Consider the following 19428-nt stretch of genomic DNA (forward strand, 5'->3'; position numbering starts at 1 on the left):
ACTCTGCTTTTCCTGAGATCTGTCTGGTTACATGAATAATGATGCTACCTGCTGCTCAGAGTTGTTGAGAGAATTAAGTCCCATAGTAAGGGTCAGCACTCGGCCCACTGAAGCACATAGTAGCTGCTCAGTAAACTATCGGCAACCCCTGTCATCACCATGGTTACCACTGTACAGTCATCCTTACCGATGGAACGGAGAAACATGGGGTGGGGTATAGCCCTCTGGCAGGGACAAGGGTCTGGCAGGATCCTGATTGAAGGCAGCCCCAGGGTTATAAGATGGCGGGAAATCTCAGGCCGGGGACTGCCTGGGTTCCAACGGGGAGCTAAGAGGCCATCACATCTGCTGGGCAGATGGTTCTGCCCATGGCAAGCCGTAACCACTGGGATGTGGTGCCGGCCGGGCCCAGCCCCTCCCAGGCGGCCGCCGTACCTTTTCACTACACTTTCTGATGGTGGACGTGAGCTCACTGACTACCATGTCCACACACTTGATACTGGGCTCTTTGAGCTTCTGCACCTGCTTTTTCACTGTGGCTTCAAAAGCGAGGTCAGGTGTGAAGAGGCCCGTCCTGCACCCGAGGAGGAGGAGGGAGAGGAGGGGGCAGGAAGGGGAGCAGCCGGGTGGGCAGAGGGGACGAGGATGGGAGTGAAAGCCAAGCGGCCGGGCTCAAGGGTAGGTGAGGATGGCCAGGCATGGGGGGAAGAGAGAGACACCAACAAAGAAAGAGAGAAAGAGAGAGAACAGAAGACACCGTGAGCGTGGGACCCAGCCCCCCACCACCCCTAGTGTTGCACCTGCCAGGTGCTGTCAGGCACCCCCTCCCCCAGGGCTCTGGGGTTATGGCCAAAGGTGTAAGGGACCAAACCCCTGTTCTGAGAGAGCCCTTTCCAATTCAGATCCTGTGCCCCAGGGATGCCCCCTTAACAATCCTCCCCCCTTGCTCTTTTCTGGTGCCCCTTTGGTCCTCCTAAGGACCTGATCCAGACCAGGCCCTGGCCACACATCCTGTGCAAGTCTAGGCTTTTGAGTGTCCCTGAATTGCTTCAGCCAGACTCAAAAGCCCAGCCCCTATCAGCTACCTCTGCTAGGGTGCTTGGCCGCCTAGGCTGTGCACTGCCCACTTGCACAGTTTATGATACAGGCGAAGCTTCCTGGAGCTTCGCGCAGCAGCCAACACTCCCAACCTCCACTCTGACCTTGCCTGCTCCTGCTCCTTCCTTCCTCCTCAAGGGGCATCCCTTGCCTCTCCTCCTAACAGGCCTGTGGGAATTCAGCTCCGAAAGACAGAAAGCAAGAGAAGAGGCGAGGAGACAGAGAGAGGAGCGGTGATTGAGAGGGACCACGGCAGCAGTGCGATGGAGGGGGTCCTGGTGGAACCAATGAGCACCGGACTTAACAGTCCACAGCCCCAGCTTCCAGCAACAGCTCTGCCACTTCTGAGCAGATACGGCCTGGGTAGGTTACTTAGTGCCCGAGCCTCAGTTTCCCTGCTGTGAGAAATGAGCACCATCCTCCAAGCCCTGCCTCCCTGGGCAGTTCTGTGAGTCTGGCTGCCTGGCAGGAGTCAGCTCTGTCCCTGGAAAGCTGAATGTGGAAGGGGATGGCGTGCCTGAGTGACAGTCCCCACAGAGGGGTGGGAAGGTGGAGGGGATGAAGGACAACAGGGAGACATGGGACCTGCCAGCCCTGGACCCTCTGCACTCTGCTGGCTGCCCAGGTTCCTGCACAATACTCCAGAAGGTCCCGTCTCTCACATGTCCTCAGGCTGAGGCTTCCCCAAGACTCAGAAGGTAGCCCCACATCTGTGGAAGGCAGGGCCCAGGGTTCGCTTAAACACCATTCTTTCTGAGCCAGGGGAGATCTCTTAGTGTCCAATTCTTTGATTCCCCAGACCTGGGGATCAAGGTGTGGGTGAGGCCCCCTCAGAGGGCTCCCCTGTCCAGGTCCTTCCCCACCCCGCTGAGGCCTGTGCATGCTACCGAGGAGGCGGGGGTATGTGGGGACTGGCTGAGCGGTGCAGGAAGGGCCAGAGGTAGGGCTGAGGGGCTGGCCGCGGGCTGCCTGTTACCTTCTTGGTGCACTGTCTAACCGTGCTGGTTAGCTCCGAGATAACCATGTCCACACACTTGAGACACGGCTCTCGGGTCTTCTTCACCTGCTTTTTCACGATGGTTTCAAATGCCATGTCTGGGGTAAAGAGCCCCGTTCTGAACACCCGGAGCAGGAGAAGGGCAGTGTCACAGGCTGCAACTTGCCAGGAGTGCCAGGCCACGGTCCCTCACCATTCCCTGTTTATGCCTGGGTCCTCCCACTACCCTTTCTAAGGCTCGGTGTTCCCACCTAGTCAATGGGTTGGGAGGTTCTCCTGAGGTTTTCCTGTCCGTGATCCTTGGGCCAGACGACTGCTTGAGCCTCTCCTGTGTACCTTTTGCTTTCCCTTAAGTGTTGCTGTGAAAGGTTCTATAACCCCAGACTCTTTGGAAATTGCAGAACCAAGGCCTCCTTCAGAGCCATTCTGAGAACTGAGGGGTTTTGTGTTTGTTTGTTTTGTTTTTGGGTTTTTTTGTTTTGTTTTTGTTTAAGACTAGGAGATGATTTTTTTTTTTTTTTGACTAGGCTAACGCACTTATCAAATTGTAAATATCATGCCAAGATGTAGCATGGAGTCTACAGGAGGAGCTCAGGGCTCTCCTGTCTTGTTCACAGAGGTGTCAGATGGGCATAGTGCCAGTCAGAGTCAGGATCCCTGGGGGGGGGGGCGGGTGTCTAAGCAGCAGGCTCTATCTCCCAGCCCTCCTTTCTGCACCAAGGGGTGGCTTAGGAGGGGCTGGATAGAATGTGGGAGGCAGAACAATATTTGAGTGCTATACCCCAGGCCCTACCCAGTAACCCTACCCTTTGCTCAGCTACTTGGGTGGCACTGGGCAGAATTGTTGCACCCTGGGGAGAGCTGCATCCATCCCCAGAGGGTGCTTCCCTGGACACCTGTACCCTGTGCCTCCAGGCCACTCTCCCAAGGACAGCCACGGAGGCTAGTGGATCGAAGGCTGTATAGAGCCCAGCCCCCAGCCACCTCCCTTAGCTGGAGCCTGTCGATCTCGAGGAGTCAGAAAGTTGGGGTTAAGGGGCTAGCAACCCAGGACTCTCAGGTCCTTCCTGCCGGAGACTGCCTAACGGTGCAGACCCCACCCTGGTCCCAGTACATGCCTGATGCCATGAATGTTCTTGATAGCATAGCTGATCTCCCGTCTCAGCTCCTTCTCATCAAACTCCATCTGTGGTGAACAGACAGAAGGCTGGTCAGTGTCAGCCCTGCCACTAGGAGATAGACAGGGTCTACCCTCCTGCCTAGGACTGCAGAACCCTACCTTAACCAGCTCAAAAGGGAAGCGTTCATGGAAGATCCGGTTAATGCGGGCTCCACCTGACAGCTCATAAGTGTCGATCTGGTCTCCAGAACCCTCGATGCGCTTCTCGAAGTCCACTGCAAACTGCTGGACCATCCTGTGTGGGGGAGAAGGGCGTGGCCTGAGGATGCAGAGGAGGGAGCCCCGGGCCCTGGAAGGTGGGAGGGGCTGCAGTAGTTCAGCCCTGGGGACTGGGGCCAGGAGCCTTACTGCAGCAGGGCCTTGGTCTTGCGCGCGGGGTCATCCGGTCGGAAGTTCTTGTACTCGTCCACCTCCTTCTCAATGGACAGCAGCTGGCTCTGCAGCTTGTTCCGAAGTCCCGGCAGAGTGTCCCGGATGTGGTTGGTCAGTTGCTGGGTGTGGCGGGAAAGGAAAAGGTTAAAACCAAGGTCACAAGCCTAAATGCCCACAGGTCTAGGCATGGGGAGGGAGGGGTGCCGGGAGGCTCTGTGGATGTGGTGAGGCACGGAGTGGAGCTGAGGAGGACCAGGCCAGAAGCTGTGGGGCAGTGGTTCTCAACCTTCCTGAGGCTGCCACCCTTTAATACAGCTCCTCCTCTTGTGGTGACCCCGACCATAAGATTATTTTTGTTGCTACTTCACAACTGTAATTTTGCTTCTGTCATGAATAGTAACATAAACATATGACATGCAGGATATCTGATATGCAACCTCTGTAAAAGGGTCATTCAACCCCCCAAAGAGGTTGCAACCCACAGACTGAGAATCCCTGCAATAGCAAGCAGGCCTGGAGCTCTGCAGGTGCTTCCAGAGAGGAACTTTTAAAATCACCATGCCTTAGCTCGGTTTCTGACAGAAGCCAAGAATCTGGACCCATACTTAAAGCTACCTTACTTTGCGGTTTTTGGATCAGCCTCACTGGATCCTGACAAAGGACCAGGATGTCCAGCTGAACACATTCCAGTCATGTCTAGTCAGTGCCACCATTCACACAAACCCTGGTCTATACATGCTGCGAGTCCTGGGGATCTCCTTCCACATCCCAGACAGAAAAGGTCAGCAAACTGCTTGTTACTACCTCCCTGTGGAACTGGAGTGAGTGGCTTCCTTTCTCTGGATCTTGGTGGTTCTGCACTGGATGCTAATCTATCTCGGTCACCCTTAAGATATACAGAGAAAACCAAGCTGGAGAGCTCTGCAGTTAAGAGCACCGACTACTCTTGTAGAAGGCCCAGGTTCGATTCCCAGCATCCACATGACACCTCACAACCATCGGTAACTCCAGTCCCAGGAGGAGCTAATACCTCCTCAGGCACCAGACACAGACAACACAGCCATATGTGTAAAATTAAATAAAACTTCAAAAAAAACCCAAAACACAGACAATCAAAAAAGATGTACTTAAATTATTCCCGTTTCCCCAGACCCTGGCCTGGCCTGGCCCCCTACCTGGTTGAGGACCTTCTGCAGGTAGGGTGTGCCCATGCGGTCAGCCAGGTGGCGGTAGGATGGGTGGGAGAGGAAGAATTTGCGCTCGGCAGCCAAGGCGGCCGTGATGTCTTTCTTGCCGTCTATGTCCTTCTGGCTCCGGTTCACCACGCCAATGTAGCCTGTGGAACGGGGTTAAGGTCGAGGGTCAGCCAGCCTTCCAGGAAGGGACATGTGGGGATGTGAGGCAGTTCCGGGGAGGGGGACACCCACCTCTGCGCAGAGGAAGCAGCTTGTTCTCCAGCACATCCCGAGCATCTGTGCCCTCGTCCATCAGGTCCAACTTGGTGATGACCCCAATGGTGCGCTGGCCTGGGAAGTGACACAGGAGGATTGTCACAGTGGCCCCAGCCCCCACTCAGGGGACTTCATGCATTCTCAAGCCTTCCACACTGCTCCCCTCCTCCCCTGTACACTCGCCCACCTAGCTGCCCCTCTTTCATGATCCGAAGTGGCTAAAGTGGTTTTGTTTTTGTTGTTGTTACCGTTTCTTTCAGAGAGGACGTGGCTATGGAGCTCGAGCTGGCTTTAAACCTGATTCACGTAGCGGGCTGGGGAGATGGCTCAGTGGTTAAGTGCACTGGCTGCTCTTCCAGAGGACCCCAGTTCAGTTTCCAGCACCCACATGGCAGCTCACAGCTGTCTGTAACAGTTTCAGGGGATCCAGTGCCATCTTCTGGCCTCTGTGCAATCAAGTGATGCACAAACATCGAGCCGGCAAAATACCCATGCTAAGAAAATACTTTTAATTTTTTTTTTTTAAATTGAGGTATATAGCCTGGCCTGGCCTTGAACTTATGATCTTTGTGCCTCCACTTCCTGAGAGATAGGATCTTGACTGTGCACTACCACACTAGTGCCAAAATCATGTCTTATTGGATGATGATGATGATGATGATGGTTTTTCTCTGAGTAGCCCTGGCTGGCCTCGAACTCACAGATCTGCCTGTCTCCACCTTCCAAGTGCTGTGATTAAAGGTGTGCGCTGTCACCACTTAGCCAAAATGATGTTTTAACTACACCATGCCAGGTAAGAACCCCAGCAGTAAGCTGTTATCTCCAACCAGGATAAAATGTTTCTTTGGGGTAGGTCTTTTAAGTATCACATTTATTATTTGCTTATCTATGTGTGTGGGTATAACCGTCCCCCACAAACATGTTCTGTCAGAAGACAACTTGCAGTGTTCAGTTCTCCCCTTCTTCCACATGGATTCCAGGGATCAAAAACAGGTCATCATTGGCAACAGAGACATTTTCCCACTGAGTCACCTTGAGGGCCCCCTTTTTAGCTTTTAGAGAGGAGAGCTCATGTAACCCAAGTTGTCCTCAAACTTATCGCATAGCTAGTGTTGGCTTCAATCCTGGACTTTCTATATTAAGATGAGGTTTCACTATACCCAGCTGAAATGAGTCTGAAGGTTAAATCCAATCCCACCGTTACTTAGACTCTCTAGTGATCCCCCTAAACTAAAACTAGATCCCTGCAGTGCCTTGTGCATCAGCTGCCTGTCAAGGACCTACCCTGGGGGTCCACCTCCTTGGCGATCTTGAGGGCATCAGAGTTGGCCAGGTCCGAGTTGGCAGGGGACACAGCCAGGATAAGGCAGTTCTCCTTAGTGACGAACTGCATAAGCATGTCCCGGATCTGGAACTCGATGTCAGGAGGTTGGTCCCCAACTGGGACCTTGGTCATTCCTGGCAGGTCCACTAGAGTCAGGTTCAGCACTGGACAGAGAGGCAAAGAGGGCGGGTTCACAGTATGGGCGTGGTTAGGTGGGCCGAGTTAAAGAACAGGGTCCATCTTAAAGAGCATCTACTGGTGAGCGTGGCCAGAAGTGGGAGGGGTTAGGCAGGTAAGGCGTGAGTTAGGGGATGCAGAGGACCACAATGCTCAATAAGTATATGAAATGTGTGGGGCCAGAAAAACTGGCCCGGGGGACGAGGCTAAACAAAGAAGCCGGAAGGAGGAGGCGGGGCCAGGTCTCCTCACCATGGGGCGAGTAGACCCGCAGGTTTATGGGCACTGGCGAGATGCCCTTGTTGGTGCCGGTGACTCGGTCGGTCTCAGCCTCGATCTCCAGGCGCACCTCCTCAAAGTCGGTGAATTTCTTCCCCTTGCAGTGCAGGAACTCAGCATATTCTGCTCCAGAAGCCGGCAGGAGAAGGGAATGAGGCGTCAGACCTGGGAAGCCCACCTGAGTGGCATCCTTCTCCCGTAACCCACCTTTTACCTCCAAACACAGCGAGCCTTACCTCCATCTTACAGTTTTATACCACTATCTAGATTTAGATCAAGGCCCAAGGAGGGGAGGATGGTCTTGCCTAAAGTCACTCTGAAAACAACTTCAGTAGCTAGGCTGGACTTCACCTTGGGGAGGGACCATGCCTGGCTGCTGATGGAGGGGGCACGAACCTGTGGTAGAATTAACCAGCTGCAGGACCAGAGGACGCCGGGTGACAATGCCAGATCCACGGGGCAAGAAGTCCCTGAAATGAGTTTAGGGGTCAGAAGAGGGTCAGGATCTGAAGGCAGATGCCTTCCCACCCAGGGAGGACCTATCTTAAAGACCAGGTCCCACGGCATCTTACTGAGAACGTTAAGTCACTAAGGGGAGGGGCTCCCCTGAGTAACCGCATCAGGTTGCCAAGAGGCTAGACAAGCAACTCCCCAGACATCCCTCAAATATATACCGTGTTAGTTCTGAGCCAAGAGAAAGTCCCTGCCCCCATCCCAGCCACTGTCATTCTGCCCAGGAGAGAATATAGCACAGGATAGCCCAAGTAACTGATGGCCAGTTAGATCTCAGCAAAAACAGAGCAAAACTGCCCTCCTCCCTGTCCCTCTGAGCAGGCAATGGTTCTGTTCCTCTTCCCCAGGCCCCATCTGGGCTAGAGTTGAAGACGAGACAGACGCAGCCCGGAGGAGGCAAAGAACAGAACTCAGCCTTCTTTGGTACCAACCGCATGCCAGCTGCCTTGTGGGCAGCAGCTCATGGGCTCCAGAAGCTAGCCCTGGGAAGAGGACACAGATATTGTCCCCACTTTATAGATGGAGAAACAGTCTCAGGAATCTTCTGATGGCATGATATAGCCTGGGCTCAGCTCTGTAAAAGATCCTGACCTCTGGGCCCCATGGATGCAGCCCCCTCAATAGGCTTGCCCTGAGACCTGACAGGCCATACTCAACATTTGCTTCCTGCTGATGTCAACTTTTGGACGAGTGTCTGTCAGCTAGTCTCAGTCCCCCACCCATGACATCCACGGGCTGGCTGGAGGGTGGAGGCCTCTCCAGGAATCAGGCTGGCACAATTAGCAGTCATGGGATCCCTCAGAACCCAGGAAATGGGGAAGCAGACCAGAGCCTGAGGGACCATACTGATCTAGCCAGCCAGCCCCTGGAAGAGACCCAGGGAGACTCAGACTCAGCCCAGAGCCAATGGGGGCTCACAACACTTCCTGGCTCGGGGGCAAAGGGTCCAAGGAGAACAGACAGGCCCTCGGGTTCAAGGCCCCCTCTTGGAGCCCTCTCCTGTGCCACCTCTAGAAAAGCAGAGACGGCTGGGGGTCCGAGGGAAACTTGGCATGCATTAATCCTTTCTAGGTACCAGGCAAACGCATTTCCTTCTGACCATACTAATGATCTGCAAGAGGACAGGGCTGGTACTTTCCATCTACTACCGAATACCGTGCCAGCCCAGGGCTCAGGATTCATGAGGGATTCAATGCATTCTACGGGAATCCCCAACTCATCAAATGAGGCTCTCACAGAGATTCTCACTTTATAGATGAAGCAACTGAGGCCCAGAGAGGGGAAGCAACTCACTCAAGGCAACACAGCAGAGCCATGAACTTTGTCTTATTAGTTTGGATTTTGTTGTTGTTTCCTGTGTTTTCCAGTGCTGGCCTTCAAACCCAGACTCTTCTACATACTAGGCAAGTACCCTGCCATTGAAGTGTATACTCCAGCCCCAGGTCTGACATTCAAACCCAAGTGTCTGTTGGACCCCAGAGGCTAGAAACGTCCTCCGTCCCATGAGACCTGACACCCCCTACATCCAAGGAGACAGATTTAGCTTTTTATATAATTGAATTGACTCTGATCTGTGCCAGGCCCTGTGCTGGGCCGTGAGGATGAGTGATGAGTCACCAGCTCCCCACCCAAGGCGCTCAGTGTGCGGTGGAGGCAGGAAGCAAACAGTGTGGCCTGTGGTAGGACAGAGCTGGCCAGGCAGGCCGGGAGGGAGGGAGTCCCAGCCTCGGGGACTTCCTGCCTCATCACCCCGCCTTTCCTCAGTAACTCCTTGGGAGAGGGTCGCCCCTCTGAGGGGTCTCCAGGGTTGTGGAGGTAGCACGTTTGTTTCCTCAGTGGCTCTGGTGGGTGTATGGGCCTCAGGTCCACCCTCTTCCTCACCAGCTGCTTGCCAAGCAAAGCCATGGCAACAGTGGTTGCTGTGGAAACTGCAGGAGGGGCTGGGAAGGATGGGGCTCCCCATAGAGAGCCCTCCCCCAGGCAAAGATGTGGACCTTCCCTGAAGTTATTCCTTGAGAGGCCTCCCTGGGAGCAGATGTGCCCACCCAGCCCTGTATGCCTGAGGATAGAGGGCTCTGGAGAGCCTCGGAGAGGGTAGGGATCCCAATGCCTGCCTGAGACGGTTGATGGCAGCTTATGGTCTGGCCACCTCAGAGCTGGAGCCCATAAGCAGCACTGGCCAAGACCAAGCTCCCAGAGGCCCAGGGTGACATCAGGAGCCCAGGCTAAGAGAGGCCCACTCAGCCTGAGTCAGAATCCATGAGGCTGCTTGTTACAAGTGCTGGTTCCTCAGTGTGCTAGATTCAAGTCTCCAAGGACAGACAAGATAAACAAGATCCTGTATGACTGTCATGTTTTCTTTCACCAGAGCCTGTCTGCCTCAGAGGTTAAGAGGCAGTGCCAGGTCTAGGCCGTGGGTTCAAATCCCACCTCTGCCCTTCCCTTGCCTGGTACTCTTCAACTCATTCCTTTACTCTGAGTGCGTGTTCAGCTATGGCGGAATGGCACATGGTTGTTAAAGGGTTTGTGGGGCCTCTCAGCAGAAAGACTGAGCCCATGCCCAGGACATGAAGACCACATGGGCTACAAGGAAGGGCCCCTCATCTTCAGCCTCCTCTAGGAAGACCCCCAAACTTCAGCAAGAAATCTGAAACCCCATAGAAACCTCTGCCTCACCTCCTCTGGGTTCTGAATCCTGACTGAAGAAGCACCATGAAAGGCAAGATGAAAGCAAGGAAAAGTGCTATAGAGGGCACTCCACTCCCCCATCACTGTCCTGAAGGTGAAGCCCAGAGAGGGCAAGGATGGATGAGGACACACAGCAACGGTGAATGGCTGAACAAGAACAGGACCCAGGAAGCCTCACAGGTCGACAGAAAGGACCAGTAGCCCTGCCATGTGCAGACAACCTGACACATAGTAGGTCCTCTGGAGACACTAGAAGGACTTGCTTTGTGACTTTCCTGATACCTGGACACTGTGGCTGTCTGTGGCGGACCAGCATCTTTGACTCGACCTCTGGTAGGAGACACCATCACACCCCCTGCTTAGGTCTAGGGGACAGCAGAGCAGGTGTCTAGGGAAAGTGCGCAGGCTCGTTAGCACCACAGGCCAGTGCTGAGCCCAGCATGGGAGGGTGGCTGGTGGCCTGCCAGCTCTCCCACTCATTTTGAGCAGATGGTCCTTTCGCAGGGAGGCCTTGACTTGCCATCTGCAGAGACATCTTCAAACCTGAGGCACAGAAGAGACCAAACAGACGCCTCTCAGGACCTCCAGCACCACCTACTTCCTCACAAAATCAGCACGGTCATCCCTACCCACAGAGGCAAGAAGCGCCACGGCCATGGGCCGAAGTGACTCCCCCACTTCTCCTCCAGCACCCGAGGCTTGGGGGCCAGAGCGTCCTGACTTCCTGACCCTGATGGGAACAAATGATGACAAGAAATACGTTTGTCTATTTGGACAGGGACCATTCTCCTGTCTTCTTTTTCTTGGGCTCCAGCAGGAGACAGGTCTGGCACTGTTGGAGCTCCTACTCTGGGGCTGTGGACGAGTGGCCATCCGTCTACACCAGCACAATGGATGGCTCTGGGGCTTATTGGGGTTAAGAGTGGGACAAGACACAGCTGTTATAGCACATGAAGCATCAGCCAGAGAGGGAGGGACGAGGTGGGTTTCCAGCCTGGCCAGGAGAGGAAGGGTGGTTTGGAAGAGCAAGAGGTATTTCAAGGACAAACGGAGCTCCTGAAAGTGCCAGGCAGAGCTGGTCGACCTCTGAGGTGGCCTCCGAAGCATTGATCTGGAGTGATGGACGGAGATTTTGTCAGCCAAGAAACACAGAGGGAGCAGGTGAGGCTGCCTCGGGCAACAAGTCCTTCTCTGTTCGCTGGGCCCCAGGAGACCCAGGAGGCCTGAGGCAGCCCGCGCGCTGCAGCTAGTAAATATCAACCTGATGTTCGACCTTTCAGGCAGTCTAGCTTTGGCCTCCCTTCATGTGCTTATGCAGAGCCTGGTGGGGGGACCTGCCTCCATATGACAGCACCCAGGCTGAGGGGGCACGAGGTGGGCACTCAGACACCCTGCTGAGTGTGTTGAGGTTGGGTGAGGACTTCTCCCAGTGCCCACTTACAGCTCACTGGACATCAGGGGACACTGGGTCACAAGAAGAAAATTGTTGTACAGGGTCATGGTGCAAGTTGGTGACGGATGGGACCCCTCACCTTCCCATTCAGCCTTCCTAGACCCCCTTTCTCTTTCTCTTTCCATCTATGCTTCTCCCTCCTTCCCTCTTCCCTTTTTTCCCTCTCTGAGATGATTACACTAGGAAGTTATGTTTAATTTTCAAAATAGGAATAGTTTCCCCCACCTAATTAAAAAATTAAGATTTTTAGCCCGGTAGTGGTGGCACACACCCTTAATCCCAGCACTCGAGAAAGCAGAGGCAGGTAGATCACTGAGTATTTAAGGCCAGCCTAGGCTACCAAGTGAAAAAAAAAAGATTTTTTTCTCCATTTGAAAAAAAAAAAAAAAAACAAGAGATACATAAACTGTTTTATGAAGTAAACCTCAGGTGTTGTCCCAGCCCGGAGACAGCCATCGTACAGTTCACCAGCACTAGTGGCTGCTGACTGTTAGCCAGGCTCTGCTGGAGTCCTGAAATCTGCAGCATTCTGAGATTTCTCTTTGGGGTGATAGAAATGTCTAAAATTAGTTTTTGATGATGGGTGCAGAACTCTGTAAAGGCACCAAAACCCACTGAATTGGGCACTTAAGACAATGATACATAATCACACAGCAAGAAGACTATCATCTCGACCAGGTGTGGTAGTGCACGCCTTTCATCCCAGCACTCAGGAGGCAAAGGCAGGTGGATCTCTGTGAGTTCAAGGCCAGCTTGGTCAGAGTGAGTCCGAAACCCTGTCTTGACCCCAACGCTCTCCCACTGTCCCCCTCCCCAACAAAGAAAGAAAGAAATGTATTATCTGGACTGACTGTTCTTATGGGTGGCTAAGGGCAGTATGATCAGTTTCCCCATCTCCCAGGGGGAAAATTGAGGCTCAGAGGGCAGAAGTCACGTGACCCTCAGCTAGACTCCCACCCAGGCTCCTATAAGCCATCAGATCAAGGGCATCTCCCAAGACATCTGATACAGATGCCTCGGGATTGGTATTTTCCTGTCATGGCAGCTTGAGGAGAAATCTCCAGTTTCACTCCCAGGAGTGTGCCCCTGCTCAGAGCCTCAGCTTGCCCATCAATGAAATGGGACTCAGCACAGCAGCTCTGTTCTGGGGCCCTTGAGATGATACCCTGAGAGCCAAACTGTGGAAGACCTAACCCAGGCTGCCCACTGGGGGCGCTCAAAAGCCAGTGTTGGTCTGGCTTGGTGCTCTGCGGGAGTGCTGGGGTCTCAGGCAGGTGAGGACACACTGTACTGGGATCTGGTTATAGCCTCCTTGCCTCTCTAAGAGCAGGAGAGAGCCCAGGAGATAGGAGCATAGAGAGGCGCTAAACCCATGCTAGAACGGCTGTTTTCAGGTGCTCCCAGCCTCCTGTCTTCTATGCTTTAAGGAGAAACAGCCCCACCCTATACATGGAACAGGGCCAGGACAAGGAGACAGGGCATCGGGGAGGGCATCCAGAGGAGGTGCTGGCGGGATGAGACCTGGAAGTCACAGCTAGTGACGAAAGCGAGAGCAGAGCAGACAAACTGTGTCAGAGAGACCCCAACCCATTTCCTCTACAAGCTGGCAGCTAATCAGGCTGCCAGCATGTGCCGGCTGAAGGTGGTCAGGCCAACAGGGCTCAACTGGAGATCTGGGGCTCAGTTTTGAGGGAACAAGGTCCAAGGAAGGTTTAAGACAGAGGAGACAGGAGGAGGGAAGGGCTATAGAGTTCCCTGCTGGTAGACGAGACTAGACCAGGAGTCACAGGTGGCTGCTGCGGTAGCCGGCTTTGTAGGGCTTAGGGACCAAACGCTGGCTGTGCCCTCGGGTCTCTGTCCAGGGTACTGGGCATCTACCACTTAGGAATCTGCCGTAAGCACTGTTCAAGACTAATAGGTCATTTTCGTGTTGCCTATAGAAATTCCAAGCCTCTAGAGAGCTCTTCGCCTAGGCTTGTTTGGTCCTCAGACTTGTATCTCTGAAGGAATAAGGGTCCCAGAGACACTCGGAGGGAAGACGGACCCAGGGCTGTAGAAATGGCCGAGTATGGAGTGTGAGCTGCCACGTGGGAAGCAGGAGACCTGGTGGTTCTCCTGTCTTTGATTCAGTTGGTGTGTGACTTCAGGCAGGACCACTACCTTCTCTGAGCTATCCTGAAAGCCTGAGATGATCGTTTACTTTCCCTGCCACTGGTTAGCGAGTCCTCAAAGACAATAATCAGTGCTATCCTTAGGCATGGGAAACAGGGTCCCCCGCCCCAATCTTGAGCTTCATTATGCCTGTAGATAAATGTCTCCAGGGTCCAGGGGAAAATGGCCCCCACTTCAGGGACTGTGAGAGAGGTCCTTTCTGGAGCCATAGATAATATGACAGTTAGGGCGTTTACCTGTGGCCGTGAGAGGGCTCTGTGGTGCAAGATGGGATGAGTGGGGACAGAGTGTCCTGAGAGAGGGGCCATCTGTCCCCACTCGAGGTGGGTTTGCCAAGGGCAGACTGTACTGCCTTCAGCAGCTCCTCGCCCCGATTTACAAAAGCAATCCATAGACATGTGGTACGTGGGCCTCTGGCTTGTTCCCGCCCACGCCTGACAAAGCTGTGCCCACACCGGGCTTCCTGCACCGATGTCCTTCATAGAGACTCTCTACCTGAGGAACCCGGGTTCCCACCCTCTGACCCCAACCAAGCCCAGGAAACTCTACCCTCCTGGCGCCGGGATCAAATGCCGTCTGCTGGGTCACCTTTCATCCTTAGCTCCCTGGGCCATCAGGATGGCTGGTGGGGATGAAGGGAGATGTCCTCTGGCTGAGGCCAGCCCCAAAGAAGAACTCCAGGCTCCGCCAGAGACAGCAAATGCTCTGAGAGGACCATGGGGGTGAGGTTGGTGACTGCCCCTCAGACTGGTCCTCCCCACACCTGCATGGCTCCTTCTTCCTCCAGCTTCTCTCTCTTACCTAGTCTTAATCTAGGTCAGCCTTAACGTCACTTCCTCAGGGCAAGCCCAGGACATGTCCCTTCTCTCTGCCCATCCCAGGCTAGAGACCCCTTGTCTCCAATGTCTGCTATATTCCCTCACTCTCTTCAGTCTCAGTCTTCAACTCTGAGAAATGGGCTCACTAGTGATCAGAAAGAGTGTGGACTTAACAATGAGAGTGGGCAGCTTCCCACAGGAAAGTGAGGCCCAATGCAGAGAGGGGCAATGGAAGCCAAGCCTGTGGAATTGGAAGCAACCATTGACCTCTCCCTGGCTGGCTATTGAACTCTGAGCAGGAGCTTGCTTGCCACCCTGCCTCACCTGGATGGAGAAGACACATCCCTGCTACATCTGTGTTTTCTCAACCCTCAACAAAGTCTCATGGGGGATATGCCATCACTGTACCCATTTTACAGATGTGAAAACAGTAGATGCTCAGGGATAGAGAAAAACACACGGGCTTGTTGTGGTTGCCTTGTTCCCATCATTTCTCCCCCAACCCCTGGCTTGAGGCAAAAGATAAATGTTTACCTGCCCTGCTACCCTGGAGGAATGCTGGGAAAGAGCATGTAGGTGGAGCAGAGAGATAGCACTGAGGGCAGCAGACATCTGTTCTGTTCAGGAAATGCTAGAGTCTTGGGGTCCACAGACACTTCTCCAGCTGCACTACGTCTGTGATCTCATCCGTTCTCACGGGACTAAATCCCATGTCTACACCAGCAGCTTCCAATTTTATATCCACCCCACCCCACCCCACCCCACCCCCACCTCCCGCTTCCCACCACCAGGAGCTGTCTAGGGCATCTTTGGATCAATGTACCCAAGACTGAGTCCCCGCTGCCTTTAACCTATGCACACCACCCCGCTGACACCTGACGCTGGTCAGTTCCCCAGCGTCTCCTGATCCCATGATGCCATCACCCCGACCCTGGAGTCACCCTTGATTCCTGCTCAGCCCCTCCCAGTCCCTCCCCTGTCTATCTAAGTGGGACCTGGCCCCGACAGATCTAAGCCCACATTCTCTGACATCCCTGGAGCATCCTTAGACATGGCTCTCGCCTCCTTCCGGTCTCGAATTTGTCAGAAGCATCTCAAGTCACTTTACCAATCCAAGCATCATGAAAACAAACCCAATCACCTCACCATGGCTTGAGGGTTCACAGATAGAGGCCCTGTCTATGCCAGTCTCATAGTTCCTCTCTAAACACCAGTCATAGTGGTGCCTGTTTGTGTCTCAAACTGATTTTTTTTTCCTGCCCCAGGCCCTTTGCACTTGCTGTTCCTTAGCCTGGGATTATTTTCTCCCAGCTTCTCATATAGCTTGGCACTGCTTGGTTCTCCTAGGTGCTAAGGCCTTCTGAGCCCTCCGTGTGGAAAACAGCCCAGCTCCTTCTGGGAGACAGACCACAGCTTCCAGGTGTCTCAGAGTCTCTCTCTCTCTCTCTCTCTCTCTCTCTCTCTCTCTCTCTCTCTCTCTCTCTCTCTCTGGAATGCACGGCTTCATCAAAGACTCCCTAGTGTGACCACTGTGGACGCTCCAAGAATGACTGTTAAATGACTGAATGAACTGGCCTCAGTTTCCCCCATCATAAAAGGAAGGGAAAGAAACAACAAAGACTCAAGACCTAGCAGGGTCCCGGACAGCTGCTGGGTCACCTTCATTGCAGAGCGGACACCAGGTCTTCCTGGATGCCCGGGAGCCTGCCTAGCCTGGATCAGCTTGTTTTCTCTAGGGAGTTTCCCACTTCCTCTCCATGGGGGTTTGGTCCTCTGGAAGCCCCAGGAGAAAATGTTGTTACCATGTTCCTGAGTCTGGGGACCCAGAGGGAGGCAGAGAGGTCGGGAATCCGTGAGGGCATGGGTGGGGCTGGCAGGGTGCCCCTGCCCCTAGTCTCAATGTTACTTCTCACTTTGTGGCTTCTGCACTAGCTTTTAAGGGTGGACACTGCTTCCCACCTGCTCCTCTGATTTGGGAGCAATCCTCTTCATCGGTCCCCGACCTACATCTGGGCGCTCTTTCACATCCTCCTGGCTGGATGTGTGGCCTCTTACAGGTCAACAGCTGTGGCTATCTGTCTGCTGTGGTCCGGGTTAGACGCCGCACTGGGCAAGAGCATTGTTGGCAGGTTCCCAGCCTCATAGACTCTCAAAGTGTCTCAACGACTCTCTTCCTTGGGCTTAGTGAACGGCTTTTGTACCGGTTTAGGAGGTCCGAGTAAGCTTCCGGGGTCCCCATCCTACAGATGGGAACCCAGAGGTCTACACTCCACTCAGTCCCCATGATCAATGCAGGATCAAGATGGAGTCTGACAGGTAGCACCTTTTGGGAATATGTGACCTTGAGAAAAGCATCTAAGTTGAGTTGCCCATGTACCGGGAGAATACCACTGTGTCTGCTTCACAGGGGCTACAGCAAGGCAGGGAGGAGCTCCGGTCTGCACCCCCTGACTAGAGCACACAGTCTGGCTTAGAACAGTTCAGCAAATGCTCAGAGGCTGAGAGAGGGGGATGTGGTTTATACACTGTAAGTGCTGGGCACACTTCCACGTCCCTATCATCAGGGCACCTTATATTTCTCCACCTCCCACAGCCCCAACTGCTGAAGTCCCAGGAAGGGGCTCATCTATATGGTTTCTTGCCTATATCTGTAGCTCTGGGGTCACATGGTCCAGAGACAGCTGCTCCTCTCTGCTGACGAGACAAACAGAGCTACTTCCACGGTGGCATGTCTACATCTCACGACTACATGGCTCTACTCAGATCCTCTTCCTCCCCCCCCCCCCCCCGGGTGGGTTTGCAGTGGCTTCCCAGGACATGTGAGTGGTAGCATCAACCTCCAGTTTGTGCATACTACACTGAGGCTTGGTAAAGGCAGGTGACTTGCCCAAGGTTTTCCAGCAAAACCTGGCTTGGACCCAGCTGTCACCCCACAGAATGCTTGTTCTTCTGGAAGGAGCGGCTGCTGCTTCCCTCTCCCTCATGCTTGTCATCTCCTTAGCCATGAAGGTCATTGCAAGAAAGCAAGACTTTCTAGAAAGAGGAGAGCTTGTGGCTGCAGGTGAGGGGTCAAGGTTAAGGCTCCTGCCTCCTCTCTGGGCCTGGCAGTCCCCTCCCCATCATGCACCAGAGCTCACAGAATGATCTGCTCTTTCTAAGAACCAGAAATGCCAACTCTGTTTTCTCTTGCTCCAAGGTAGCCTGGAGGGTGGGGCAGGGGTCACGACCCTGCCTGCCCCCCTAAGTCCAAGACCCTTTGTCTCTAAGGCTCCCCTCCACTCTGCCACCTGGCCTTCCCAGAGCCTTGTGGGATCAGAGGCCAGAGGAGGATTAGGTTCTGCAATGGCTCACCACCCCCCTCCCCGCCATCCTGCCTCCTGGACTTAGTCATCTCTGCCCTCTGCCGCCTTTTCTCTCCATCACAACCCTTCTGCCAGGCCAGGGAAGGAGGATGCTGACAAGCGGCCCCTTCTCAAGGGGGCGACGAAGCCAGGGGCGGGCTGCTCCTTAGAGGCTCACAGGCCGCTTCTCCACACCTCCCCCCCCTCCTTTCCTCGCACCGCAGCCCGCGCCTCCCCCTTCGCCGCTCTGCGCACGGATGGCGGCGGGAGCCGCAGAGGTGTGTGTGTGTGTGCGCGCGCGCGCGCGTGTGCGTGTGCGTGTGTGTGTGTGTGTGTGTGTGTGTGCGCGTGTGCGGGGGGGGGGGTGCCCGGTCCCCGATGCCTATGGGGCTGTGTCCTTTTCTAGGGACTGGGGGAGGGGGCTGTCCCCTGTCACGACCAGGAATTCCCATGGGGGTAGAGCCGGTTCCAAGGAACCCAGGAAGGGGACACTGCCCTCCCGGTGCTGTCAGCTCCCAGCGAGGCGCTGAGTAATGCGGGCCCGTCTGTGCGGGTATTGGCGATCAAGGACAGCCCTCTGTCGCTGTCGCCCTGCAGACGATGGGGTGAAGGAGGGGGCGTGAGTGGGGGACTCCACTGATATCCGCGGGCTGGCGGGGGCGCTGCGGACCCCAGGGCTCAAGTTGGGGGCGGGGGCACTCGATCCGCCAGAGCAGCGCCCAGACCGTCCAAGCCCGGGGTGGGGACCCCGGGCACCGGGGCACCGGGGCACCGGGGCGCGGGTGTCCGCGCCGATCCTACCTGCCCACGAAATTCTCCAGCACCGAGCTCTTGCCGGCGCTCTGGCCGCCTACCACGGCGATCTGCGGCAGGTCGAGGTCCGCGTTCTGGCCGATGGCGGAGAAGGCGTCCTGTAACCGGTTAACCAGCGGGATGAGGTCTTCCATGCCGCGGTTGCCCATGGTTGCGGCGGGCCCGGCGGGCTGCGATCCCGGCCGCCGCTCCTGCTCCGGCTCTTGGCCCCCGGCTTCGCGGCTGCAGCCGAATATCCCGACTGCGTGAGCCGCGGGTCCCCCGCCCCTCGGGGATACGAGCGGAGCACCTCTCCGAGGCCGCCGCTAGATGGCGCGTGGGGATTCGCGGACTAGTCACTGCGCAAACGCAGCGCGGGGCGCCATGGGTGTTGTAGTTTTCTCCTTCTGCGGCGTTCTGGGAGACTTACCTGTGTTTTTGTGGTACGGATGCTGCACGGAAGATAATATTTTCGGTGATGGCTAGGGGTGCTAACTCTAGAAATGGTCTAGTATATGGTAATCATGATTACTTCATTTCAGCAGTTATTTCCAGTGGAGAAACTGAGGCCTTAGAGGGAAGATCTGGCACCCCCATGCGGCAGTCAGCTGACCAAAGTCAGCCCTAGTTCAACCAGCCTTGTATGCCTTCTAGTGTAGGTTCTGACACTAATCAAAAATCTGCAGCATATTCCTTTCTATCCTGGGGTTTTGGCTCTAGAAGGAAGAAAAAAAAACATTAATTCAACGAATTGCCAGGAACCCATGATAGGC

General features: G+C 54.7%; 1 protein-coding gene across 18 annotated transcripts in view; it reads right to left on the minus strand.

Annotated features, from left to right (window-relative positions):
• Dnm1 (dynamin 1) overlaps positions 1 to 18963 on the minus strand; it is a 43399-nt gene extending 24436 nt beyond the window's left edge. For 12 of the 18 annotated variants that reach the window (XR_013108517.1, XR_004606162.1, XR_013108518.1 and 9 more), the window contains exons 1-10: positions 18665 to 18962; positions 7275 to 7348; positions 6852 to 7001; positions 6383 to 6586; positions 5075 to 5173; positions 4823 to 4983; positions 3624 to 3766; positions 3375 to 3510; positions 3214 to 3281; positions 2075 to 2213 (exon numbers count right to left, since the gene is read on the minus strand). Coding sequence is in view for 12 of the 18 variants with exons in the window: in XM_076928490.1 (XP_076784605.1) it covers positions 2075 to 2213; positions 3214 to 3281; positions 3375 to 3510; positions 3624 to 3766; positions 4823 to 4983; positions 5075 to 5173; positions 6383 to 6586; positions 6852 to 7001; positions 7275 to 7348; positions 18665 to 18825 (1335 nt within the window). In the remaining 6 variants the exon portion in view is untranslated. Of the gene's footprint in view, positions 1 to 435; positions 575 to 2074; positions 2214 to 3213; positions 3282 to 3374; positions 3511 to 3623; positions 3767 to 4822; positions 4984 to 5074; positions 5174 to 6382; positions 6587 to 6851; positions 7002 to 7274; positions 7349 to 18664 lie in introns of all 18 variants that reach the window. The other 6 variants (XM_076928492.1, XM_034494990.1, XM_076928493.1 and 3 more) reach the window with 2 other exon arrangements.
• Between the last annotated feature and the right edge of the window lie 465 nt (positions 18964 to 19428).

This window comes from Arvicanthis niloticus, chromosome 2, assembly GCF_011762505.2.
Source record: "Arvicanthis niloticus isolate mArvNil1 chromosome 2, mArvNil1.pat.X, whole genome shotgun sequence".
Lineage (NCBI taxonomy): Eukaryota > Metazoa > Chordata > Mammalia > Rodentia > Muridae > Arvicanthis > Arvicanthis niloticus.